The sequence below is a fragment of the Anolis carolinensis genome, chromosome 1, assembly GCF_035594765.1.
Source record: "Anolis carolinensis isolate JA03-04 chromosome 1, rAnoCar3.1.pri, whole genome shotgun sequence".
Lineage (NCBI taxonomy): Eukaryota > Metazoa > Chordata > Lepidosauria > Squamata > Dactyloidae > Anolis > Anolis carolinensis.
The window spans coordinates 341,729,218-341,757,162 of record NC_085841.1 but is presented as its reverse complement, the minus strand read 5'-3'; the positions used below and the strand labels follow the sequence as shown (position 1 = coordinate 341,757,162).

Genomic DNA, 27,945 nt, shown 5'->3' with positions numbered 1-27,945 from the left:
ATAGGTAACTGTAGCTTTCTTGTTTCTAGACTAACATTCCCATAATCTCTGCTAGTTGCTATGTTGCGTAAGACTGGAAAATGTTTAACTCTCTTTAAAAAAAAGAAAAACTCTCTTTGTCATCACACCATTGTTAAAGCTCCTATCCTATCGCTGTTATCTAAAAGTGATGTATATGCCGGAATGTCTTTGCCTGATTATTTTGATAAGATACAAGAGTCAGACTCAGTCTCTTGAATGGCAGTGTCTTAAAAGAAGCTTAGTCATTTCCTTTTTCACATTCAGGAAGAAAGAAAAGGAAAGAACGTGTTAAGGTTTTGCGGTACACAGGAGGTATTTCCGTTTTTAAAGATCAGCTGATTAAGGCATATAGTCAGCCCTCCATATCCACAGATCCATCTGTCCACTGCTTGAAAATATTCAAAAGAAATCCCCAAAGCAAACCTTGATTTTGCCAATTGATATAGAAGAGCCATTTTATTACACTATTGCATAATGGGATTTAAGCATCCGTAGAATTTGGTATTTACAGCGTGGCCCTGGAACCAAACCTCACAGGGACCAAGGACCCATTGTGCTATATAAATAAATAATAGATAAAAGATTAATTCTGAATCAATTGCAGTAGAATCTTTTAAACGAATGGCACTTGCTAATGCGGTCCCATTACATTTAGTGGGTCTACTCCAGCGAAGAACTCATGTTCACAGCACCCCCACTCCACCCCAATTGCTTGAGAGTAGTCTGATACTATGTAGTAGCTCTTCATGGTTGTTTTGCCAACAATGTGCAATTTTTCAAGGTTATTGATTTGTTGTCAATAACAGATTAGTTACAAATATGTCCCTTCTATCTCTGAAAGAAAATGTGCTCAGTCCTCATAATGTGCTCTGGCTAGATTACTGGGTTTCTTAACTTTGCCCTTGGGAATTAATTTTGGCTGGAGAACTTGAAGTGGCATGGCATACTGTGCTTCCTTTCACATCCCAGTAGTGTATCTTCAAATGTTTGAATCTCATGGTCCAAATTGTATGAAATTGATGTTGACTTTGCAATCTTACTGAAAAATTTGTTGCTTCATTCTAATAATGATCTATCAAAATAATTAAGCAATAGCTATACCCCTAAGAAGCTTTTAAGATGCTATCCAGTCCAACCACCTGCTCAATGTAGGATCTCTAACAGGTCGCTGTCCAGCCTTTTTATGAAGATATCCAGAACTCCCCCACTTCTATAGGCATTTGGTTCCATTGTGGATCTGCTCACACTGTCAAGAGGTTCCTTCTCACGTTCAATTGAAATCTACCTTTCTGTGATGTGAAACAATTAGATTTTGTCCTACTCCATGGGACAGCAGAGAACAAACGTTCCCCCCTCCTCTCTGTGGCAGCCCTTAAGTATTTAGGGCAACCATGCCACTTCTCACTCTTCTCTTGACCAAGTTGAACATGCCCAGTTCCTACAACCTCTCCTCATATGTTATGTTCTCCATGCCTCCCATCAAATCCTCCTAGCTCAATGGGAGTTATAGTAGAATACAATCTGGAGGGTCCCAGATTGTGGAAGATGCATCTAAATCTGTAGTTTTCAGTGCAGGAACAGACTTGGTTGTGGTGAAACCTTTTGTGCTAACGACAGAAATGAATGACACTGTGTTGCTTTTGGTAGCACTAAAGCTGATTTCTCTCTTTCTTTGCAGTGCATTCTTTAGTGCTTATATAAGTCATCTGTGGCCATTTTTTTTTTGTAGCAGAGCGCTTCAAGACTTTTCTCATCCCTTAGTTTCTCTCTGGCCAGGTGAAAGGTTGAAATTCCTATTTGCAAGTAGAAGCAAATTTATTTGAAGCAAGTTAACACTGTGTCACAAGACAGTGCTGTATGCTCACAAACACATTCACAATATGAAAAGTGACCCAAGTGGACACAAAAAGTATATTGATGTCTCTATCAAATTCCTAAACTTTTCACTTTTAGGATATTTATAATACAGTCTTAGGCTTGTTAACAGATGTAGTAAGTAGTCTGTGGGTGAAACAGTCTTGAATAAAGGAAGTCTAGGTAGATAGCCCTGGTGCTATATTGGCTTCTTCTGTTTCAATATTTTATTATAGTATATTCTCCAGAGCAAACATTTAACCTGGTTAAATATTTCTTGCCACGTTTTATTAATTGCCATGCTTTGAACTGCAGTGATGCTATACGGGAATATCGACTACATATATAAACATCTCTACAACAATGGTTTTCTAAAAAAAGAAATACAGCTGATTTAGCTTCAGCAAGTTACCACAAAAAGGACAAGGGAGGCTGGGAGAACATTATTCTGCATAATGTAGTAATAGGAGGAAGTTCGCAAAATTACCTAAGACTCTGTGGGAGGCTTCTTGGAACAAAACTATTCCGAAGTCAATGGTTGTCAAGATTCCTCATCTGGCAGTTAGTATGTTGAAACTTAATGACCCTGAAGATACTAAAAGACATGTTCTTCTCTCCTGTTCCATTCCTCAGTATGGTGCCATCATATTTGGAAACAGGACCAGTCTCTTACTTGTCTTCAAATTTCTGTACCTCCCCGCTCCTCTTTTCTCATGACTGTGTGGAGGTATTTGGATCTTCCAAGCTTTCAATTCTGGTCAATGTTGCTTATCATTTGCTTCTGTGGTACACACACACTCAGTGCTTACAGCAATGAGTGAAATTAAATTCAAATGAAAATAAATAAAATTCAAGCAAAAAAGCAGAAAAATGTGAAAACACTAAAAAAAATTGAGTCTCCGAGCCCTTGGTTTCATTCAGTTTGTTCTAATAAAGGTAAATCACAGTCTGGTTTTAAGAAAGAAGAACACTTATATATGTTTACATTTATTTTCCTGTATATGTCATACAGTTGCCAGAGGGAATAGAGAGGGCTCCCGTATCTTTATTGGTTGTATAGTAGAAGCAATTTCAGTAAGTGTTGCTTATTTTGGAACCAGGTAACAAGCAATACACCAACGCTTCCTTATCTGCAGGCTTGCTTTCCTCAGTTTCACTTTTCCATGGTCAACTGCAACCTAAAAATATTACATAGTCCCCCCTAATCCACGTGCTCACTTTCCACAGTTTCAGGTAAGCTCATCCTTGGGTCTGCTTCCATGATTTTAGTCGCCTGTAGTTACCTGTGCTCTGAAAATGTTAACTGGCATAGGGTTCAGTACTAGCTGTGGTTTCAGGCATCCAGAATGGGTCTTGAAACACATCCTTGTAAATAATCAAAATAAAAGGAAAGACACATGCATCTAAACATGCATTAAAGGTACAGGAGCCCTCTTCAGTGTTCATTTGGCCAATCCTAGTGCATCACATCATTGAAATGATCACTCTTCGAACCTCCATGGGTTTTGAGAATAAGTGCACGTTTATCATGGGAAAATTATTGTCCAAATATTTCTTTGCTTAATTTTTTTCCGGATTTTACAGAAAATTGTTCTCCTGCAAAATGTTCTATAATTGTACTTTAGATTCATAGTGGGCTAGAGATTATTTTCCAGGGGTAGAAGTAAATGGTGTGGCCCACCAGAGTCCTCTTGGGATATTGCAACTCCTTAATACTTGAAAATTGCAATAATCTACAGGCTTATTTTGAATGACTGAAGACCTACACCCCACCCCAGTATAACTAAAGACATTGCATATTGGCATATATCAGAGAATCACTTTGAGGAGTTGTTGTTGAACTACAAGTCTTTGCCAGCATAGCCAATGGTAAGGATTGCTTAAAGTTGCCATTCAGCTTTAAAGAATCATGTAAATCCCCCCTGTGGCCATAATGCAGTTACTAGTCCCATCTATATTAGATTTGTTGAATCACTGGGATTTACGTTATTCATTTGTTGACTAAATTCCCATTGATTCATTGGTTCTTGTCTAATTGGAGCCAGTAATTGGATTTAGGCTAATGTAGATTACATATTTCCCCCTTTCAGACAACTCCATTTCTTTGGCTTTTTATTTTGTCTGTTTTCATAGAACAGCTTGATTGATATTTCATGATTTGCCAGTTTAGTTCTTTATTAATGAGAAGTTTCCACTGAAGCATACTATCTTCATTCTAACTGCCTATGGCCATAATTACTTCTCTTCTGGACTTCTCAACAACTGTTATTTGACCTATTCAAACATGAACATGTGGTATTTTGTAATATGGTGAATCATCCTCTTTCGTTCTTCCTTGCAACTTTGCGGGAAGGTAAGATATCTAAAGAGATTAGGCAGACTCTGTAGTTTGGTGTATCAGTCTGTCTGGGTTAAAATAGGACAGCCATCATGTTTATACTTCATGTCTCCTAATAGAAAGTGGGGGTGATCTTAAAACAAGGGATTTTGTGAGAACTTATTTATTTTTAAAGGAGGTTTTGTATCCCTTTTGTAGAAACCAAAAAACCCATAAAAATAAAACAGGGATCCCATAAAAGATGAAAGAAGAGAAACATTAGAAGCAAATGATTCACAAAGCTAAGAAGCAGGATTTGGCTTGAACGTAGCCCACAATATCAGCAGATATGCATTTTAACTGGCCACTATAGAAGAGATCCATCAAGTGGATCTCCCTCTTCAAAATGACCTTTTCTTCTGATCCTAGTAATACAGAAAGTTGATAATTGAGTCAGGTTATGGGTGGCAAAGGCAAATGTGTGTGTACAGGGTTTTCATCAGGGGTCTTCCACACTGCAGTTATAGCGCTATGATTCCACTTCAACTGAGTTCCATCCTGTGGTATCTAAGGATTTGAAGTTTAAGGAGAAGGGAGTTTCAAATTCTTAGTCACAGAGCTCTATTTTCTCTTGGTAGCATTGCTTGTAAAACTGGATTGTATTCCATCCAGTTAAGAGCTGCATTTTTGTCTCATTTTGTTTGGCAGTTACTGTAGTTTCGTTTTTGTTTTAGGTCAGTGCTCACGTCTCTTAAAGGCATGTGTGGTTTGAAAAACTTGACATTTTAGAGTTCTGTTTTTAGAAACAGCTTGCTATTCTTCCATAGTTTTGCTTAATGCGGTGATAGCTGACCCATGGAGAAGTGTGGATTTTTAGGCTTACCCTATAACCAGAAATGTCTACTATAAAATGACTTAAAGGCATGCACAGCCACGAAATGACTAAAGTTTCATCAATCATGTTTTGTGTTTCTCCTATGATGAGATGTATGGATCTTCATAGAATGAAGATATATCTGGTTTATCAAAATCACTGTATTTGTTTGTTTTTCCAAAGAAGGTGGGCTTAAGACGAACCTGTTTGTGACTATTCATCCCACTTGGCAGTACCAGCATCATCCTCTCTGATTTTGCATTTTGCTTTGGAAGGTTCTGAGTCTGATGTTGGAGATGAAGGAAGAGTCCACCTGGAGCAGAAAGGTGTTGCAGTGGAAGCAGGGAAAGATGAACCCAACTCCACTCGAGAAAACTACCAGTTCACACAGTATAGTTGGCAAAAGAAGTACTGTAGTTACAACTTTATTGGTCATATCTGTAAATAGGGTTGGCCCTTACATGTGGATCCTGTATCCAGGCATTGACAAACCAGCCTGTTTATTTATTTATTTTATTTATTTACAGCATTTATATTCCGCCTTTCTCACCCCGAAGGGGACTCAGGGCGGATCACATTACACATATAGGCAAACATTCAATGCCTTTTCAACATAGGACAAAGACAAACAACATAGCTCCGAGCGGGCCTCGAACTCATGACCTCCTGGTCAGAGTGATTGATTGCAGTTAATTGCAGCTGGTTTGCTCTCCCGTCTGCGCCACAGCCCCGGGCCTGTTGATTGATGAGCCAATAATTCAGCCCTCTGCAAGAACCTATGGAATGACTGTAAAGGATCTACATGGGCCAATGTCACCGGAGGGTGCAGAGAAGGGGTCCATTCCTGAATAGGGCGAGACCCCATTCTGTCCACCCCTCTTTAGGGAACCCCTATTCATTTCAGCCAATAAATGCAGATCACTGGCTGTTGCTTCCTCTCTCTTGGGGGATCCCTGGCAGAAAGAAGCAACCAGCCTTTTTTACCAAGAGGCAACTACATGCTCCACGGCACCTCAGATCGCAGTGCGCCTGCATGGTGAGCTGTGTAGATGCATAATTGTTGTGGAAAGCCAATGGTTTAACCCTTGGTGTCAATTTTTTGGGTAATGTGGGAAATGGATTCTCCATATGCCACTCCTATCTAAGATGGTCAACCTGTTCACCACCCCACAGCAATCGCTTCACACTGAACCATCTCTTTGTGGGACTTTTTCTTCTCTTAGGATGCATATACACTGTAGAATCAATTCAGTCTGGCACCACTTGAATTGCCATGGCTTAATGCTATGGAAGCATGGGAATTTATTTTCACAAAGTTTTTAACTTTCTCTGCCAAAGAGTGCTGGTGTCTCACTAAACTATACCCCCCAAAATTCCATAGGTTTGAGCCATGGCAGTTAAATGTCACACTGCTTTAATTCTACAGTAAGAATGAACCTTGGTCTTGCCCACGTTGCTTGGGGAGTGGGCAAGGAAGGTAAACATTCACTTTCTTTTCCTTCTTCATTGCTTCTTCTTTTCCTCTCTCCAGCTTGGTGATCATGCTGCAATAAGAGAAAGAGAACGTGCTGGCAGATGGCAAGGGACGCAACTTAGAGCACTCAATCTGTTCTTTTTATAAGCTTTAAGCTCTACTCCATAATTGCAGGCAGTACTATAGAATCCAGGGGCTGACAGCGGGTGGGGAGAAGAGCAGGTCCAGACCTTCTGAAATATACATGTGTATATTAAATCTCATTAGGGTTGACTATTTTTGGTTCCTTCTAGGCAGATGTATCTTTGGGAGTGGAGCTCAAGTTAGGTAGCAGTAAATAATATTTGGATAGCTAACACTCCAGAAGACAGGAGCAGAATTCAAAACGATCTTGACAGACTAGAGAGATGGGCCAAAACTAACAAAATGAAGTTCAACAGGGACAAATGCAAGATACTTCACTTCGGCATTAAAAATGGAAATCAAAGATACAGAATGGGGGACGCCTGGCTTGACAGCAGTGTGTGCGAAAAAGACCTTGGAGTCCTCGTGGACAACAAGTTAAACATGAGCCAACAATGTGATGCGGCTGCTAAAAAAGCCAATGGGATTCTGGCCTGCATCAATAGGGGAATAGCGTCTAGATCCAGGGAAGTTATGCTCCTCCTCTATTCTGCCTTGGTCAGACCACACCTGGAATACTGTGTCCAATTTTGGGCACCACAGTTGAAGGGAGATGTTGACAAGCTGGAAAGCGTCCAGAGGAGGGCGACTAAAATGATTAAGGGTCTGGAGAACAAGCCCTATGAGGAGCGGCTTAAAGAGCTGGGCATGTTTAGCCTGCAGAAGAGAAGGCTGAGAGGAGACATGATAGCCATGTACAAATATGTGAAGGGAAGTTATAGGGAAGAGGGAGCAAGCTTGTTTTCTGCTGCCCTGCAGACTAGGACACGGAACAATGGCTTCAAACTACAGGAAAGGAGATTCCACCTGAACATCAGGAAGAACTTCCTCACTGTGAGAGCTGTTCGACAGTGGAACTCTCTCCCCGGGGCCGTGGTGGAGGCTCCTTCCTTGGAGGCTTTTAAGCAGAGGCTGGATGGCCATCTGTCGGGGGTGCTTTGAATGCGATTTCCTGCTTCTTAGCAGGGGGTTGGACTAGATGGCCCATGTGGTCTCTTCCAACTCTACTATTCTATGATTCTATGATTCTATGACCAGAACCCATTCTTAATATTATTTATTGCTTGAACAAAAGAGTTGCAGTTCACTGTTCAGTGGCTTACTGTTCTCATTCTATTTATATTGTAAATCAGTTCAGTATTCTTTTTATGGTTATATTAAACAATATGTAAACGTAATAAATTTAACTGAATGGCCTCTGTCATTGCATTTGGAAAATATAACTTAATCAAAATACATATTACACTAATACCTTTATAAGACCAATCAAAAGGTGCAAAATACATTACATAAGCTTTTCAAGCTCACAGGGTTCTTCATAAAGAACAGATGTTAAAAATTATTTTAGACAAAAAATGTGATGATGAAGAATAACTGAACTGCATCTTTCTTGAGATATTAAAAGTGTCATTAAAGACGGTCTTGGAAGAAGGATTGAAGCAGGTAGAGAGAACACCCCTTGTTGACCATGAGGCAACTGGGGACACAAAGAATGTCCTTCTCCGTTGGTAAAACTAGAATCTTTTTTTTAAAGCTGGCTTATATCTGTCCTGGACGAAGTTATGTTATTTTATAGATAAAATACAATGAATCTTTCAAGAACTTTGTTGAGTTGGTTGTATCTTGTGAATAAAGCAAGTTTGATTTGATGTAGCCATCATACTTTGGTTCTTGGCAGGGAACCAAGCTATGGACATCCAACTATGACATATTAAATCAGATGCTTCTTCTAATCTTAGGAGGATCCCTCATTTACAAGTTGACTAAAAAGAATTCTAGAACAGGTAGAGGCATTGTTACTTTCCCATAGAAGTGACTTGGGATAATTTGGAAGTCATGTGTGTTCATAGAAAAGCATTATGGAAGAGGTATTGTTTGATTTCCCTGAAAATTGAGAATCTGATAATATTTTCTAATGAAGTCAATGGTGCTTCTATTAAGTGCCAGGCTTAATGTGCAAACAGCTTCGTCCTGATATTAACTGAAAAGAGAAATGCTAGTGGTGAAAGTTCTGAATTTCCGATTGATAAATCACACTATGTTACATAATTTTTGTTCCTGGGTTATAAATATCATTTACTAATTGATTCTGTCCTAAAAACATGGAAAAGATTCATTAAACTGCAAAAACATTTTTTCTGTGGGACATCCTGCAGCACATTTTGCTAACGCTTTTCAATGAATATCTCATTGAGTCTCAACATAGTTTGTGCCAGCCACAAAAACAAAGTTTCAGGAGTACAACAACCACCTTCAAAGTAAGCACCCACACAATTATACAGGAATAATACTTTCTAACCAGAAACCAGATTTTTTTTGTTATGAAACGTTATTAGACTAATAGTTCAACCTCAACACATTCCTATTCACTCAAAAATAAATCCAGTGCCTGGAGGAAAAGAAATAACATCAATCAGGTTTATATTTAAGTAAATATGTATAGATTGCAGTCCAAATTTATACCCAGCACAGTCTGTTAAACCTGGATCACAAATGTTTGTTAAAGTATAACATAATCTTCGATATAAATATAACAGACTAGCCTCAAGTTGGACGCTAATACCTATGTGTGTCATCCTTCTCCATTATAATCTTGGAGTTACATATGAAATGCTGCTTTTCTTATGAAGCTGATAATCTTATTGCAGCAGTGAGTCATCTGTTCATCTTAGAGGGTTCCCTTTGGCTTCAAAACAATTTGACTGCATTTCTATTATCAGCAAAGTGGGGATTTGATTTTTTTCTGTTTCAATTTTGATGTGTTTCCCTAATTCTATCTGCATTATCTTTATGTCCTTATTTTGTATTGGATTGTAATACTTTTTTCTTACCACATGGAAATGTGTACATTTCTCCCAATGTAGCCATTATTAAGTCATTTTACCTAATCATTATTGTGTGTATAGGTAGGTGCCTTCAAATAACCTGTCAGCTTATGGCAAACCCATGAATTACGTAAGTTTTTCTTAGGAAAGAACTACTTAGAAGTGATTTTGCTCATTTCTTTCTCTGAAATATATCCCCGCAGTATCCATTATTATTTTGATTATACTACTCCTTTCCCCACAAATCAGAAATCAGGGAAGATGATTTTCACCATTGTTGGAAACATTTATGTATAATTTTTCACGTACCATATATACTTGAGTATAAGCCGACCCAAATATAAGCCAAGGCACCTAATTTTACCTCAAAAACTGGGAAAACGTATTGACTCAATTATAAGCCAAGGGTAGAAAATACAACAGCTACTGATAAATTTCAAAAATAAAAATAGATACCAATAAAATTACATTAATTGAGGCATCAGTAGATTAAACATTTGTGAATATTTACATAAAACTAATTTAAGATAAGACTGTCCAACTCTGATTAAATCATTATTCTAACCTTCTTCAATGTAAATGTGCTTATGTATCCTTCCAATAATAAATAGAGTAAAATAATAAATGTTATAATAACAATAATAATGGAGAAAAATAATAACTGTAATAATAATAATAATAATAATAATAATAATAATAATAATAATAATATATGAATAAAATAATAAATGTAATAATAATAATTTTTATTTATTTATCGTATCAGAAGCGAAACCAAGGGTACAGTTGTAATGTATCCAGAAACAAAAACAAAGTTATAAACTTGGCATTATGCTAAATGTCCTTTGACCAGTAGCTGGCCACTTGGAATGCCTCTGGTGTCGCTGCGAGAAGGTCCTACATTGTGCATGTGGCACAATATTGAAATAAGTGGTCTTTGGTTTCCTCTTCCCCACACTCGCATGTTGCATACTCCACTTTGTTAATAATAATAAAAATAGGATAAAATAATAAATGCAATAATAATAATAATAGAGTAAATTAATAAATGTAATAATAACAATAATAATAGAGAAAAATAATACATGTACCGTATATCCTCAATTATAAGCAGACTTGAATGTAAGTTGGCCAGGACCCTCACTCAAGTATAAGCCGAGGAGGGCTTTTTCAGCCTTAAAAGGGCTGAAAACCCCAAATTATACTTGAATATATACAGTATATATATTTTTAGCATTTCAAAAAATCTTCATATGGTTATGTATGTACTTAATGTACTTAATGTCCATACACAACCAAAAATGGCAATCTGGAGGTCATTACTAGTCCATAGAAATTGGCTTCTGGTTTGTGAGGAATTTCCAGGAAGGAAAGAAGGAAAGAAGGAAGGAAGGGAGAGAAACAAAGACAGAAAGACAGAAAGAATTATAGTTAGTGGACATGAGCATGGTGCCTTTGCCTGGCCCATTGCGAAGAGATAATCTTGCAGTTCCCCCACATCACATAATTTAAAAATCACTGATCTAAAATACTTTGTAAAACTCAGAAGTGTGACATTGCCAAGGTGTGGTGAATTTCTTTTTGCATCCTCTCAGAAATTTCAGAGAAGTTTGTGAGATTGTGACATCCAAGAAATTTATTTTTAGTCCCTACAGCTGTATGCAACATCTAATATGCATGTTGGATTGCTTTCGCAATACCACTTGCAAACCATTTCCAGAAAATAGTTGAAGCCTGGGAGATCTATCCACACCCTCTGTGATGACTCATGGGCCATGTAGTCCCGTTCCTGGCACTGTTGTGACAGATGAAGAGGAAAACTTAGGTTTCCCACCGTTTCAGCCTGAATTGGAGCTTTTCCAGCCAGAATTGGAGCCCTTGCACCTGCAGGAGATTTGCCTTCCAGAAGTCTGCCAAACAAGCCTTGAGCCGAAATCTCCCCCATTTTCTCGCCGTGATTATTATAAACAACAGAAAGGCGCTCAAGAGGCGTCTCGCAGGAGCGCTAGAATTGCTGCCAGGCATTCAGCTGATTAAGCCTGCTTCCCATGGGAAACTTTAGGGAGTCATGCATCTGGACACAGAGAATGGCTTTCGGTTCTGGTTCCCCAGAGAATTGTTCTTTGGCGGGAAAACGAGACCCTATTTAGGTGTTTTGCCCACGTAGGAATCTTGCGGAGTCAATTCGTCAGCTTCGGGAGTAGGTTGTGTGTGGACTACGCTACTCCCGCGTCCAAGCCCTTTGTTCCCGTTTCCAGCCTTGCCTTGCTTCCCAGGACCTTGTCTTGCTCCATGGACCTTGCCTTGCTTCCCGGACCTCGCCACGAATTTACCACGGATCCTGTTCTTGCTCCTCGTTTCTTGTTGCCTTGAATTAAGCCTAGTGTTCCAAGAATCAAGTTTACTTCCTAGCCTTGCTTAAGTTTCATGGACTAAAGGACCTTGTCATCTCCCCTCACTTTGCTTGGCAAAGTGAGTGTTTCGGTTACTGGATTACAACTTTGGACCTTAATATTTCATATTGGACATTGTTTCTTTGGACTAATTTTGACCTTTCCTGAAAGGTCTTCTTCTGAACTATATTCTACATTTACTTTTATTGACTTTACATATTTCCTTAATAAAGATATTAGATAGATTCTGGCCTCTGTGTATGGTTATTGGTGCTCTGCAGCCTGGGTCCTGACACCCTCATTGTTGTTAAAATGATTGCTTCGTTTTGGATTGTGAGTGTTCACAATCAATGGATGTTACAGTTTATGGGAAAACAAGGGTATGAAATTAGGAGAAATGAACAAACCTGTATGGCTTGCTGAGTTTCTTAAGTATCCTTGTACTGATTCAAGAGAGTATTTTGCTCCACATTTGTTTTTTCTATATTATTATGTACCATGTAGCTGTGGCGCAGGCTGGTGAGCAGCCTGCTGCAATAAATCACTCTGATCATGAGGTCATGAGTTCGAGGCCAGCCCGTGGCAGGGTGAGTACCCGTCAATTAAAAAAAAATAGCCCCTGCTCGTTGCTGACCTAGCAACCCGAAAGATAGTTGCATCTATCAAGTAGGAAATAAGGTACCACTTATAAAGTGGGGAGGCAAATTTAACTAATTTACGACGTTGGAATGAGGAAGTGCCGTCACAATGGATGATGAAGCAGCTGCTCCCCCCTGTGGCCAGAATCGAACATCTCCTCAGGAGAAGGTTAAATTGCCTCTGTCTCTGTTCTATGTGTATATGGTTTGCCCTATATGTATATAATGTGATCCGCCCTGAGTCCCCTTCGGGTGAGAAGGGCGGAATATAAATACTGTAAATAAACAAATAAATAAATAAATGTATTTAACGTACACATATTTGTATGTGTTTTTACATTTATGAAAGCATGTTTACATTCATGTTTCAGATATAACCAACTCTCCACATTCACTGGGGTTATGGGCACAAGATCCCTGTAAATCTTAAAAACACAAATAACAAAATTGCTGATTTTTTAAAATCTGAGGGCCCTTCCACACAGATGAATAAAATCCCACATTATTTGCTTTGAGCTGGAATATAAGGCAGTGTGGATTCAGATAACCCATTTCAAAGCAGATAAAGCAGGGATTTTCTGCCTTCATATTCTGGGTTATATGGCTATGTGGAAGGACCCTGAGAGAACACTTCTCTAGAAAGGTTTAGGTCTTTTAGCATGACACTTTGGTCAACTTTCCCTGCAAGCTGTGTATAGAATTATACTGAAGGACATAGAGTGCAACTACGCTGTAGAATTAATGCAGTTTGACATCACTTTAACTGTCCTGACTAACTTGTAAGGAATCCTTGTATTTGCAGTTTGGTGAGACACCAGCACTCTTTGGCGGAGAAGACTAAAGGCTTTGTAAAATTACAGTCCCCATGAATCCATAGCATTGAGACACTTCAAGTGGTATCAAACTTCATTAATTCTATAGTGTGCATGCACCCATAGAGATTAGTTGAGTGGTGTTCTTTCTACTCACCTTTAGAAGAAGACTGGAGGAAGCTACTCATAGAGTCATCCATCTAAAGATTCCTAGACATAAGATTTTAGACAAGTCTTTAAATAATCATATCTGTGAAAATCAAAACTACAAATGTGGAAGGACAACTCTACATGGACATTTGGACCCCTTCTACAATGCCATATAATCCAAATTATCAAAGCATCCACATTATCTGCTTTGAACTGGATTACACTGCCGTATAATCTAGTTCAAAGCAGATAATCTGGATTTTATATGGCAGTGTAGAAGTGGCCCTAGTCATGCACACCTTTGAAATGTAGACAGTTTTCTGTCCATTCTCGTATGGATTTTCATTGCAAGATTCAGTCAAAGCCCTTTTTTCAGGCATCAACCTTGAGGCTGCAGCTATTTCTAAGAGTGGAATGGATTATTTTACACTTGCGCCTTTTAAGGTAATTCCTTAAAAGCCTGCTTACAAAACTGGAAACAAATAAACATATTCCATGATTTAGTAGAAACCACAGAGAAGAACAACATAACAGTGTAAAATGAAATAGCATAACCTAAAAGACTACTTTGAAAATGCAGCCAGCATATCCAAATTAAAAATCAAGATGCTGCTCTGAACGAATGACTTCACATACAAGTCGAGCATCTCATATCCAGAATTCCAAAATTCCAAAACACTCCAAAATTTAAAATTATTCATGTGGGTGGCTGAGATAGTGATATCTTTGCTTTCTGGTGACTTTGTGTGTGCAGACTTCGTTTCATGCACAAAAATATTAAAAACATTCAAGATATGTCCATAAGGTGTTATTAAACATATATGAATTCCGTGTTTAGATTTGGGTCTCATATCCAAGATTATGTAAACAAACACAGGTACAGTAGAGTCTCACTAATCCAAGCTAAACGGGCCGGCAGAAGCTTGGATAAGCGAATATCTTGGATTATAAGGACTGATCAAGGAAAAGCCTATTAAACATCAAATTAGGTTATGATTTTACAAATTAAGCACCAAAACTTCATGTTATACAACAAATTTGACAGAAAAAGTAGTTCAATATGCAGTAATGTTATGTTGTAATTACTGTATTTACGAATTTAGCACCAAAATATCACGATATATTGGAAACATTGACTACAAAAATGGCTTGGATTATCCAGAGGCTTGGATAAGCGAGGCTTGGATTAGTGAGACTCTACTGTATTCCAAAATCTGGTCCAAAATGAATATTCAACAAGCATTTTGTAAATTAGAAAAGAGAGCATATTCTTCTCTTCTCATTGTCACCTAGGAAAAGAAAGCCAAAGCTGTTGGCTTAAGGAACTGTGTATATATTCCATTAAACGTCTGTCATGTTGCACATCTTTTTATTTGTTTTAGAAGTGGGTGTCCTGACTTAAGTGAATAGACAGCCAATAAAGAAATGTCTGTTAAACCACCAATCAAACCCTATTTATTCCTGTGCTTCTGAAGAGCATCCTATCTCTCTTTGTCTCAGAGAAAGTAAAATAAACTTTTACAGGATTATTGCTGAGTGTTTGGGCAGTTAACATTTTATGTGTTGCGAATCTCTAACATTCTTATCTTGAGAAAGCTTCTGATGACTGGACTATTGAAAGAGCACAGTATGTTGGAGTGCATCAACAGAAGTGAGTATAATGAGTTGGATACAGATTTATGATTTGTGCAGCTTGGCTGGCTGAAACAGCCTTTTCTGCTCTTCCCTGGAAAAGCAACAGGTGTATAGTGGAGTAACAAAAGTATGCACAGTAGGAGGATAGTTTCTAGATCAAGGGAACTAACCTCACTGTGTCTAGTTCTGGCCACCATGTTTCAACAAGGATATCGACAAGCTAGAAGGTGTCCAGAGGCGGGTCACAAAAATGATCAAAGGTTTAGAAACTAAGCCTTATGAGGAATGGTTGAGGGAGCTGGGTAGGCTGAGAGGGAACATGATAGAAAGGTTTAAATATTTGACAGATGTCACATTGAGGAAGGGCCAAGCTTGTTTTCTGCTGCTCTGGAGACCAGGACATAGAGCAATGGGTTCAAATTGCAAGAAAAAAAGTTTCCACCTAAAACATTAGGAAGATGTTCCAGATAGGAAGAGCTGTTTTGCAGTGGAATATGCTGCCTTGGAATGTGATGGAGTCTCCTCTGGAGGGTTTTAAGCAGAGCCTGGATGGCCATCTATTGGGAGAGCTTTGATTGTTTGTTCCTGCATGGCAGGGGGTTAGACTGAATGGCCCTTGTGGTCTCTTCCAACTCTGATTCTCCTCAGAAATTGATGAACCTACCCAACCAGTATGGTGTAGTGGTTTGAGTTGGACTGGGACTCTGAGAAACTAGGGTTTAAATCCTGGTTCAGCCATGGAAACCCAGTGGGTGACCATGGGTAAGACACACACTCTCCATTTTAAGTGGTAATCCTTCTATACTGAATAAATTGTGATGAGAAAACCTTTATCTAAGTCAGAGACAGCTTGAAGGTACACAACAATCAGCACAACAATCAGCACCCAACCACCACAAAAGACAGATTCTGCCATTTCTGTTGATGAATGTCAAATCAAAGATTTTTTTAGCTTATTTCTAATTCCAAAGTAATTGAGCGCTGAAAAATAAGAATAGTTATATAGAGTATGTCTCTCCCTTCTTTCTCTCTGTATGATCCATCTATCATGTGTCCAGTCTCTTTTGTGGCATTTCATTTTTCAGGGGAAAATCTCTGCTATGCAAGGAATGGTGATAAATCACTTCTGAACAGCCAAGTCTTGTAGTCAGCTGGGGAGATGGCTAAGAGTACGTACAAAATTAATCCCCAAGACTGAGGATCATGAGTCAGCTCTTCCCTTTATGAAGTCTGATAGCATGATAGGTCTACTTTCTGATTTATATATTTATTACCACTCTTCTCTTCACCCCAACATATGCTAGAGAAGCCCTTAAAACTGATATCAAGATTCCTGTTTTTTATTTTAAAAAACAACAAGGTTTACATAAGCTCATTGAGACAGAATGTGCATTGATGACTGAAAACTGCCAAAGCCCTCTAATCCAAAACAGGAAGACTGCAAGTAACACAAGTTCAAAAGGAAAAGGATTATGATGTCTGCACTGAAAGGCCAAATCCTCTACTGTGGCCTAGGAAACCTTGATTTTTAAAAAAATATGGCTTCTGATGCCTGATGCTTTTGTCTCTTAAAAACAACAGTTACTACAATGCCTGTGATTATAAAAGGAATATTTTATTAAAATGAACCTAACATTTTCCAACTAAAGGTTAATGTCTGATAATATACTTAATCCTCAGTAGTGTCAATGAGAAAGGTATATGAATGCTGCATTAAATTACATTATTATATTAAATATTTTCTGTATTAGTTAATAATAATGATGATAATAATACAAAATCCAGCATATATATCTCGTTTGCTGTGTCATACTGTGTCTTTGTGTCAATAATAATAATAATCATCATCATCATCATAAACTTTATTTATATACCGCCTTATCTCCTCAAGAGGACTTAGGGCAGTTTCCAACATAAACCAAAACATCCAATTGCCAAAAGAAGACCATACAACAAAATAAAAATAATAGATATAATAAAATAAGAACATACAACTCTACTAAAATAATCACAAAAATTAAAGTCCAGTTTCAATATGTTCCATCAACAGGTTCAAAATACTCATGGCCAGAGCTTCAGAATGGACATAGCCAACTATGAGGGCCTAGGCTAGTGCAACAGAATATCATAAGGCCAGGAAGCGGATAATGTTCAGGGCAGAGTCCTAGTTGACAACCGGGGGGACCTAGGGACTAATCCTGTTCAAAAACCAGAAGGAACCACCAGGTTTTCAGGTCCTTGTGGAAAGCAGACAGTGTAGGGGCATGCCTGCTTTCTCTGGGCATTCCATAGTTGGGGGGCCACCACCGAGAAGGCCCTCTCCGTCGTCCCCACCAGCTGCGTTTGTGGTGGTGGCAGGAGTGAGAAGAGCGTCTCCCCAGCAGATTTTAGAGCCCGTGCCAGTTCGTAAGGGGAGATGTTATCACAAAAACAGGCAGGGCCCAAACCCATTGGGCATAGAACCATGGAATAAATGGAACACACATAAGGGCTGATTTGCCAAATTCTCAATAATTCATTGGCTCTACTCTCAGTTGAGTTCAGCTCAAGAAAAAACAAGTAAAGTGAAGGTAAGTTAGACAGAAATAGCTTGAATTCCTTTCCACTTTCCATGACAGCACTATTAGTGATTTCAAGTATTGCTGTTTTTGCTTAATTATTTGCTACTCCTAGCAATATACTGAATCAGGTTCATATTGGCATGGCATAAATCTTACCCTACAGCAGCTTTGTACCCTATACATGTTATTGACTGCAAATCTCATAGTTACCCAGTTATCAGATGAGCACTTCCAACACATCTGATACCATGTTGGGTTACTTTGCGTGATTATACGTACTTTACCTATTATTTAACTCATCTTGTCATATTACTATTTCAGTAATGCCTTGCTGTGTGAAATATTGTTGGTGTTGGATTACATTTCTATACATGACCTCCTAACTCTAACCCACTATAGACTGTTTTTTTTCCATTTTTCGTTCTATTTATGAGTACCACTGTACAAATAATATTTAATTCAAGTGTGAATGTTAACAAGAGACATTTTCTTCCCTTGTAGGTAGTAAAATTACTCACCTGAATTAAGATCATGGTGATTCTGCTGTTTCAGCCTTTCCCAATAAGGCGTCTTTTGTTTTGGATTCCCATCAGCCCAATCAACATGGTCAGTGTTCATGGACAATGAGCACTGTGGTTGGAAATATATTAAGGGCACTAGCCTATAGTCTGTCAAAGTGTCTTTCTCTTTCTATAACATTAGAGCACCATAAAGGTCTAAATCTTTGCCGAGTGTCTACAGAAGCAGTGGGGAAAGTATGACCTCAAAATCTGGCGTTCCAGGACACCACAGAACTTCTAGACTAGAAGGGATTATAAGAGCTGCAATTCAAAAATGGTTCAACTTTTCTATATGTTTTGTTGCCACATTACAGGGATTTAGCTACAGGGAAGGGTGCATAGGAATTTTGAAACTTCCTTCAGTTCCCAAATTTCTAGGATTGGAGAGAGAGAGAGCCACTGGAAACTGTTCAAACCTAGAACGCTTATATGTGTTTGTGTTTCCTTGGCAACTTTGCCTACCCCTTTTCTTTTTAGGTCAAAACTGTATTTCCAAGTACGCAAATGACGCTTAAATTAGTGCAATGCTAGAAATGTGGGGAGTGAATAACATTTCATTGGCGGGGGCAAAATTCTTGCTTGGGAAACAATTTATGTACTTGTATACCAGTATTTATGGCATTTCTGTATTGCCTCCCATCCACAAGTGCTCCTGAGGCAATGAACAAATAAAAACCAATTAAAACAATACAGAGATAAAAACATTTTTGAAACATATTAAAATACTCCTTCAAAACTTCCAAAGACTGTCTAAAACAATTATCGAAACCAATTTTGAAAGTGTTAAAAAAGCACTTTCAAACATTAAATGCTGTGTGAAATCTTGGCTTCTTAAAGCTTAAAAGAGATGGAGCTAGCTTAACTTTCTTGAGTAAGGAGTTTAAGAGTCGGAGTGCTGCTACAGAGAAATGTATTACGTCTATCCACCAGCCTAACTTCCTGAGATATTGGTAAATGCAACAGGGACTCCTGAAGATTGCAAATTTTTGGTAGGTGCATATGGGAAGAGGTAATCTTTCAGATGCTTTTGCCGAGTTGTTTAGGGCTTTCTAGGTCAACATCATCACCTTGAATTGTGCTTAGAAGTGAACTGGAAATCAGTTCAGTTCTTGCAAGATTGGTGTGATATGGTCTCTAAAACACACCCAACACTAGTCTGGCGGGTCCAGTTCATACTAGCTTTACCTTCCAAACATTTTTCAAGGGCAGACCCACATAGAACACATTATAGTAGTCTAGTTGAGAGGCAGCTAAAGTATGAACTGCTGTGGCCAGGCAGTTGGGCTCCTGGATAGAAACCTGGCTTTCTAAAAGCAGCACTCGCTTCAAAAGTGCCCCCACGATACAAACCTTGATTTCTCCAGTGAGAGTGAAATCCATCCCGAACAGACTGTGATCCCAATCCCAAGTTGGTTTTCCTACTATCTGATAGCATATCCATCTTATCTGGACTGAGTTTAAATCCATTCACTCACGTTCAGCCACTTTATGTGCTCATTTTCCCTGTAGCTAGACCCCACCACTTTGGGAAACCCATTCTGAGGATCTTTGTTGAGCACTTATAGAAGTAGGCTATTGCAGATATTTAATAAAAATACTTTATTGCTGTGGATTTTTTTTATTTGCGTGGAGACTTCATGGTGAGTATAGTCTCCCAGCTTGTTCATTTGTCTAATCTTTAACTGGATTTTCCTTAGAATTTTAAAAATGTTAATTTTATGGATTCTATAAGCCATTTAGGAAATTTCCATGGAAATCAATTTGACATGTTATACCCAAATTACTTGCAATCTGCACTATGCCATGATCACAAGAATTGCCTAAGGCTTAGCAGCATATTCCTAGGAATTTCTCTTTTACTCAATGCTGAGCTACAGCATACAAGAACCAGTTTTCCATGCCTTTTTGGGCCTGTAGATTGTCTTCTTTTGGCAGCTTTTTGTAAATGTAATAAAGGGTTGCTGATCTGGTTTAGATAACTACTTGCATCTGCAAAGATGAAAAGAGTTCTTTTTTATTAGATGAAACATAAATTAGTACTTCAAAACTACTTTTTTTGATATTTCCTAGCCAAAGTATAATAAATGTTAGCCTATCTGCCCTTTACCCCATTTGGTTTCTTATTGAAGGAATACTTTTAATTTTCTTAATTTCAGCCAGGGTGAAGTGCCACCATGCTATAATGAATTTAGTGTTGGGCTAAGACTTTGGAGAGCAGGGTTCAATTCCTCATTCTGACAATTGTAAACTCAGTGGATAACTTTAAGCAAGCCCTTCTCTCACAGTTTTAGAGGAAGGCCATGTTAAACCTCCCCTGAATAAATCATGCCAAGAAAACCCCATGATAAGATTGTATAAGTTAAAGCTGACATGTAGGCATGCAACAACTACCCATCTGCTTTCTCCTTTGAGGAATACTGTGCTTCTAATTTTCTTATTTTTGACAAGACTGCAAATATATGCCTATCTTATTCATTTGATCTTGGATTATTATTATTTTTTTGTAGTTGGACTAGTCCTTGTTAATCATCCGTTGAGCAAAAACAGTGTTATTGGTGCTGTAAAAGGGCTTTGGGAATAGACCATAAGAATGTTGGCCACTAAGTTGTTGATATTTGCTCTTTCTGAAAGTGCAATAAAAACTGTATTGTTGAATGTGTGCAAATTTTTGGGAATGCCTATATCCTTAGTTATTTTTGCCTTTGTCGTGTCGCCAATGTGACATAGAATGGACATCAAATAGCCAAAGACTATTGTATATGGAAATAACCTGGACTTGAAAGAATTGCTGTCTGGTTAAGGAGTTATAACTAGATAATGCAGAATCCCCTCATTAGGGTGGTTGTAGTCTATAGCATTATTGGCCTACCCAACCTGCTACTCTTCAGATACATTAGACTAGTAATTAATCTAACTATTTCTTTCTCTTTTCCTTTCACAGGAAAAGAGGAGTAGAAGTTATACAGGTGAGTACCATTCTTTCCGTTTGCTCTCCATATTATTTTAAAAGGAAATTCCAAAATCTTTTTTCTTTCATCCTCTTTCCTTGTTCATATAAAATGTTCCTTGCAAACATTTTATATGAAAATAATTACATGGATAAATTATAATATGAATTCTGTATTTGCGGGGGATTGTTTTCCTGGTTTGTTTTCAGAGGTTTGGCTGGCGAATCACTGAAATTATCCAAAGTCTGAATTGACTGACGGAATTTCACACATCCCTATTGGACTGAATGTTATTGTATGCAACCCCTGAGCATGAATAGATTTTATTAGTTTTAAGTGTTTGTTTTAATACTGTTAATGTTTAATTCTATTTTAATGTTTGTACATTTTTAGGTTTCAAATTGTATTGGTTTTATTGTTTAGCTGCTTTCAGTCTCTTCTTTAGAGAGAAAAAACAAGATATAAACAGTAGTAGTAGTAGTAGTGACAGAGTCCCCAGTGGCATAGTGGGTTAAACTACTGTGCTGCTGAACTTGCTGAACAAAAAGTCCAAGGTTTGAATCCAGGAAGCGGGGTGAACTCCCACTGTTAGCCCCAGCTTCTGCCAACCTAGCAGTTCGAAAACATGCAAATGTGAGTAGATCAATAGGTACTGCTCCAACAGGAAGATAATGGCACTCCATGCAGTCATGCTGGCCACATGACCTTGGAGACATCTACGGATAACACCGGCTCTTCGGCTTAGAAATGGATACCCCCAGAGTCGGACATGACTATATTTGATATCAGGGGAAAAGCTTTACCCATTGCTAGAAATGGTTTACCCATGTCTTCCTCTTAGAGTAAGAGTATGCAAGAAGAACAGGTTGAGCATCTCTAATCCAAAATTGTCCATATAGGTGGCTGAGATAATATCTGTTTTCTGATGGTTCAAGGGACACAAACTTTGTTTCATGCATCAAGTTATTTAAAATAGTGTGTAAAATAACCCATGTATGCAAGGTGCATGTGAATTAGTTTAATGGTTATATTTTGATTCTATCTTCAAGATATCCATTCGAAAGTTGTTTGCAAATACAGATCTTCTGAAATCTTTAAAGTCCCAGGCATTTCAGATAAGGGATGCTCAACATGTATAATCCTACAGATGTTATTGGACCATTAACCAAGATAGAAAATGCTGGCTAAGGCTGCATTGGCACACTTTGCAGATCCCTACTTCCAAGCCAGTTTTCATATAGTTGCTATTAACATATAATGCCAATGCTACATGGTTAGCTTTGACTGCCACCATTAGAAAATCGATCCTCACATCTCTATGTCCATATCTGTCTATTAGAGTCACAGAATCAGTGTGATGACTATCTTGCAAATATCTGATATTGCGTGTATGTGTGTGTACGCATGCATGTGTCTGTGTGCATGCCCACACTAAAAACCTGGCTTTGAAACAAAAGCTAGAATTCAGAGACGTGAAAAGTTTGTTTCCATAGCATTCAGATAGTAGAGTGCCAAAATTCTGACGGACAAGAGCATAATTGCAATATGATTGGATTTCAGCTCTTGAATGTCTGTAAAAATGAAGTAAAACCACATCTGAAATATGCAAAGAAGAACTAATAAATCTCTAATATAATGTTGGGTTTGGAAAAAACTGAGTAGCTGAAACGTGGCACACGCGACCCAGGCTGGAGGAGCAATAGTACCATTATCCAAAAGACAGTTTCAGTTTCTGGGTTAGCATGCTTTCCATTCCTTCTTTTCTAACAACATTGCCGTTGAATGTTGTTATTAGCTGGCTCATTGCAACATGATATAATTCACAACATTAGCCTATATAAGCAGGATTGCAAACATCTAAGAATTTTAATACTATTGGAGTCTTTTAACTGGAATATCACTGCTGAGAATTGATTGCTTAATAGTTAATTAAAATACATGTATGGGGAAAACTAAGATGGAGAAATGAAGAAAAATACAGTTTTTAGCCATGATGATAAACACAAATATACTGTATACCAAATCATTGATAAAAGCTGATATGAATACAGTTTCAGAAACCCTCATGGATATCAAAACCCATTAATGCTGCATTCCCATTATATAGTTTATATATAGCTTAGCTTAGTAAAATGGTGTCCCTTATATAAAATGGCAAACCAAGGCTTGCTTTTTGGAATTTAAAAAAAGGTTTTCAATCTGTGGATGCAAGATTCATAGCTATAGGTATTAGCTACGAATATTCATCCTGAGAGGAGATTTATATACATATAGATGCATTTATAGTCTGAAATGGCTGTCAGAATGAAATTATATCTGACTTCTTGTGGTTCTGAAAAGTCTATTATGCCGTGGCAATATCCAGTTTTAGTGAATTTGAGGAGAGGAATATATGTCTTCCAGTGACATATATATTATTGTTTTCGAAAGTAGAATTCATGTTTGGATTGTAACCTTTTCATAATACTTTGTCCTTTATTATCTTACCTAAGTCTAATAGCAATAGCTGTTCAGCAACACATTTCCATGCCTGACATGGGGCAAAAACATTGTCATGAAACCCAGCGTAATGATTTTTTTGTCAACTCTTGAGGGCATACAACTAAGGTAAAGACTGGAAGTGTTCTTCCCTTTTTATCAATAATCACATTGCAAAATTCCAGATTGCGGTTACTCAGACAGTTGGGTTGGTGTCAAAAACAACTTGTTCTTGTTGTTATCTTTGTTCTTTCTTTTTCCTAGGAGGACAATAATTGACTTCTGGTTGTGATGGTGGTGATTCACAACTGCACATTGCTTTTTATTCTTTAATAAGGATATATAAGGAGAGAGAGGCATTTTGCATTTCTTAGTTTTTAGGTTTGGATTCTTGTTTATGTATAAACCTTCATACCAGACTAGAGACTATACTACATCTGCAGATAAACTGACATATATTTAACCAAGTTTACTTTGGTGAAGGGCTGCCAAATAGTGAGAGGACAATGTGATCTCTTCTGTTGCAGAGCAAATGCTCTAGCACTGATTGACAGGCCCTGCTTACGACAACATACAAAATGTATATATTGAAACACAGGTACAGATTGCATATCCAAACCTATAAACCACTGCAGTTGTTCAGCACTGGTGAAAAGAGCCATCTAACAGCAGTAACAATTGATGTTCTTTTCCTAACATCATATTAAAAACAATGCAAATTAAATTATGTCTCATCTTTCATTTTCCTCTAACAATCCTTTCCTCTCTGACACACGTCCTATTAGCATCTTCTTGCATACGCTCTTCTGTTTTGTGTGCAGCTTTGGCCAATTGAATTTTGTCTTAAATGCAAAAAAATTACATGGCTCACATATAGGCTTTGGATAGGAAAATAATTGGCCAGCCGTAGCTCTTCTGTGCTGTAGATTTGGCCACTCACTTCTGTTGAAGAGTTCTTCTCAGGACATAGCAAGGACTCTCATAAATCTTCACTAAGCTTATGACAAGAAATCGCTGGTAGCACTTGAAGATGTCACTTCTCGGCTGCCGAACCATTCTGCATGTTGTGGGGGAAATGCTCAAGGTAGGATCTGTACACTTAAGGGGTTTAATTGGAGCTCTTCACACCAGTTAATGGCTGAAAATGGACTACTGTTGAACTAGCTCATGTACTCGGTTGCACCTTAGCTTGAATTCTGTACCATTGCTAACTTTAAATGCAACTGATATGAAACTTCGTCTATTGTTCCATATGGACAATACAGACTGGTTCAAATGAGAGTCACGGTTAAGGGACATCTTGAGGACCACATGTTTACCATGCTGGCTAGCAGTTCCCCTAAATGCACCCTCTTTTCAGAAACAATGAACTATAATTAAAAAGTAATATCATTGTGCTATTTTTAAAGATATACAATGCTCCCTCACTACTTTAGTAAAGGTTTTCCCCTGACGTTAAGTCCAGTCGTGACCAACTCTGGGGGTTGGTGCTCATCTCCATTTCTAAGCCGAAGAGCCGACGTTGTCCGTAGACACCTCCAAGGTCATGTGGCCGGCATGACTGCACGGAGCACCGTTACCTTCCCACTGGAGCGGTACCTATTGATCTACTCACATTTGCATGTTTTCAAACTGCTAGGTTGGCAGGAGCTGGGGCTAACAGTGGGCGCTTATTCCGCTCCTGGGATTTGAACCTGGGACCTTTCGGTCTGCAAGCTCAGCAGCTCAGCGCTTTAACACACTGCGCCACCACCAGGGGCCCCCTCACTACTTTGCGGTTCACTTTTTGCGGATTTGCTGCTTTGCGGTTTTTTAATAAGGTCTCCTTATTTTAGGAATAAGTAGACCTTTTTGGGAAGGTTATTCAGTTCACTGGTGACACAGTTAAAAAGACCTTACTCAGATATCTACATAGATAATTGATTGTTCCTTAGTTGAACAAAGTTTGCAAACAAGTTCATATAATGGTGGATATAAGATACAGAGATAAAGAGCCATGGAAAATTAACAAGAAGCCACTTTACTCTCTACGGGATGAAGTACGTACTTGTATTGTATAAGCTGGTGATAGTGTTGTCGACCGCACTTTTAGGGGATCGGGCCCTTAAGGAGAGTCCCGATCCGGTCCTGAGAGAACGGACCTTGGCGGAGCCAATAGGAAAATATGAGCCGCAATACAACCTGAAGCCAAAATGAAGAAGGTCCGCCAAAGTTGAAGGAAAATCCGCCAAGGAGTCTTTATTGAGCGATTCAGCTGAAAAGGACTCTAGTAGTGATCATTCAGTCTACTAGGGTACCACATAACCAAAATAAAGCCATATTTATACAAAGTTTCAGTCTGACAGCCCTTTGAATTTCCCGCCCCACTCCCCCGCCCATCTGATCGCTGGTAGGCTAGAAGGTTGAACGAGGCGGGCTTTTGTTTCCCGCCTTGCTCTGTTGGCCCAATAGGGAGCTGCTTTTTGTCCCCACTCGAGCCAATCAGGGAGGAGAAGGTGGGAGTTATTGAAACAATGAAGTGACTGAGCAGGAAAGATCGGATTAATTCCTGCCCGGCCGATTTCTAAAGGGATTAATGACAGCAATCAAGGATTCCTGTCACGTATACAGATTTCAGATATGCCTTGGGGTGTCAGAGGTGGAAGTAGAGATGGGTGGTGATGGGCCATAATTGACAGGCTCTGCAGGGCGCCTTCCTGAGGTGTCCTGGATTTTCTTTTGGAGGAGATATGACAATGTTTGCCTTGGGGGCGAATCACCTTTAGGTCAATACTCCGAATTCGGCGACTCAAGCCCTATATTGTCCATGCAATCTGAATTTGATTGGGTTAAGCGGTGGATTATCCTTTTGTTTTTGGGAAGGGAAGCCTGGGTCATAGGAAATGGGATAGGTTCTGGGGTTCAGGTTGAGTTCAAAATATTTCCTATTTGATTTCATGACTTGACAATTATATGAAATAAAATGAAAAATAAAATAAAGTTGGAATATAAACCCTGCTGGGAAAAATACATATTTTCCGGGGATCCCAAAGAGTACAAATACATATAGGCAGACAGATAGATTTCATGGAAATAAGGGAGAATCCATAAAAGTGAGTTACATTGCCTAAAGGGGAATCATGAATGATATAAACAATTGAAAATATTTGATAAGAACGAAGTTCATAACATCTGGAGAACCCAGCATGGAAATTCATAAAAGTGGAGTTTTAGCAGCATGATTTTACAATTCATGAAGTTAGCCCAACGATTAGAAATTCATACAACAGTGATTCATGAGGGTGTCCAGGTACATAGAATATGAAAATTCATGGATACATTGGGAAAAGAGTTCATCTGTGGTGGAAGGAATTCATAGAAGTAGCATGGGGAAGAGGTACATGTGGGTTGCAGTCTTTGGAAATATAGGATTTCATAAGTTCAGGGGTAGGTCTGGGAAGAGTGTCCCTCTCATTCATAAAATTATGAAGGTATGAATGAAACGTGGAGGGCGCCCGTCCAGGCACCCTCCTGGCAGCTGTAGAGAGGGTGAAGGTCCTTGGAGAACTATGTCTCCCCAGCGGGAGAGCGATCCCCCATCCACAGTTCGCAGAAAGGGACCAGTGATCTCTGAAAAACCATCCCGCGGGTCGCGGGGAGAGGAAAGTCCGGGATAAGGCTGGAAGAGAGCAGTCCGGCTTGAAAAGAGCAGTCGGTTCCGTTTGACAGTCAGCTGATGAGGTGCCGAGAACTGGACCGATTTTGGTTCCGCTGGTGGTCCTTGGGTCAGGAGCCTTAGGAAGGGTTAGGACTAAAAGAGGAGCATGCTAGGGGTAATTTTGATAAAGATATGAGCCAATTTGTATCGCCCGCAGTATTAATCTATGGCGGAGGAGCCTCAGCCAGAGTTAAAAGGACGGACGTGTTAGATAGAGAGAGAGAGAGATTGCGTGTAAAAGAAGGAGTCAGGGAAAGACACAAAATAACCAGGTAGAGAGTGTTACTGTTAAAAATGAATGCTACTTTTATTGGGGGATTTGTTACATAGTTCAGGGAAGGGGAAAGTGAAGAAAAAAAGATCTTTTAATAATAGTCTGCTGCGGTCCCGCTCCGTTCCTTTTGGTGATGGATCTGCGGAACTCTCCGCTGCGGGTTCAAATCAATTTGGAAGCCGGGGCCACGGTCATCAATAGCTAGAGGAAAATATGTTTTTATCATCTTCTTAAATTACTGCTTCAAAAGG

The 27,945-nt window shown here is 38.8% G+C and overlaps 1 protein-coding gene across 1 annotated transcript in view; it reads left to right on the top strand.

The window, feature by feature from the left end:
• Positions 1-27,945, top strand: part of itpk1 (inositol-tetrakisphosphate 1-kinase) — a 173,603-nt gene that overhangs the window by 34,514 nt on the left and 111,144 nt on the right. The window contains exon 2 of the mRNA XM_003214341.4: positions 21,239-21,263. Coding sequence (XP_003214389.1) covers positions 21,239-21,263 — 25 coding nt within the window. The remainder of the gene's footprint in view (positions 1-21,238; positions 21,264-27,945) is intronic.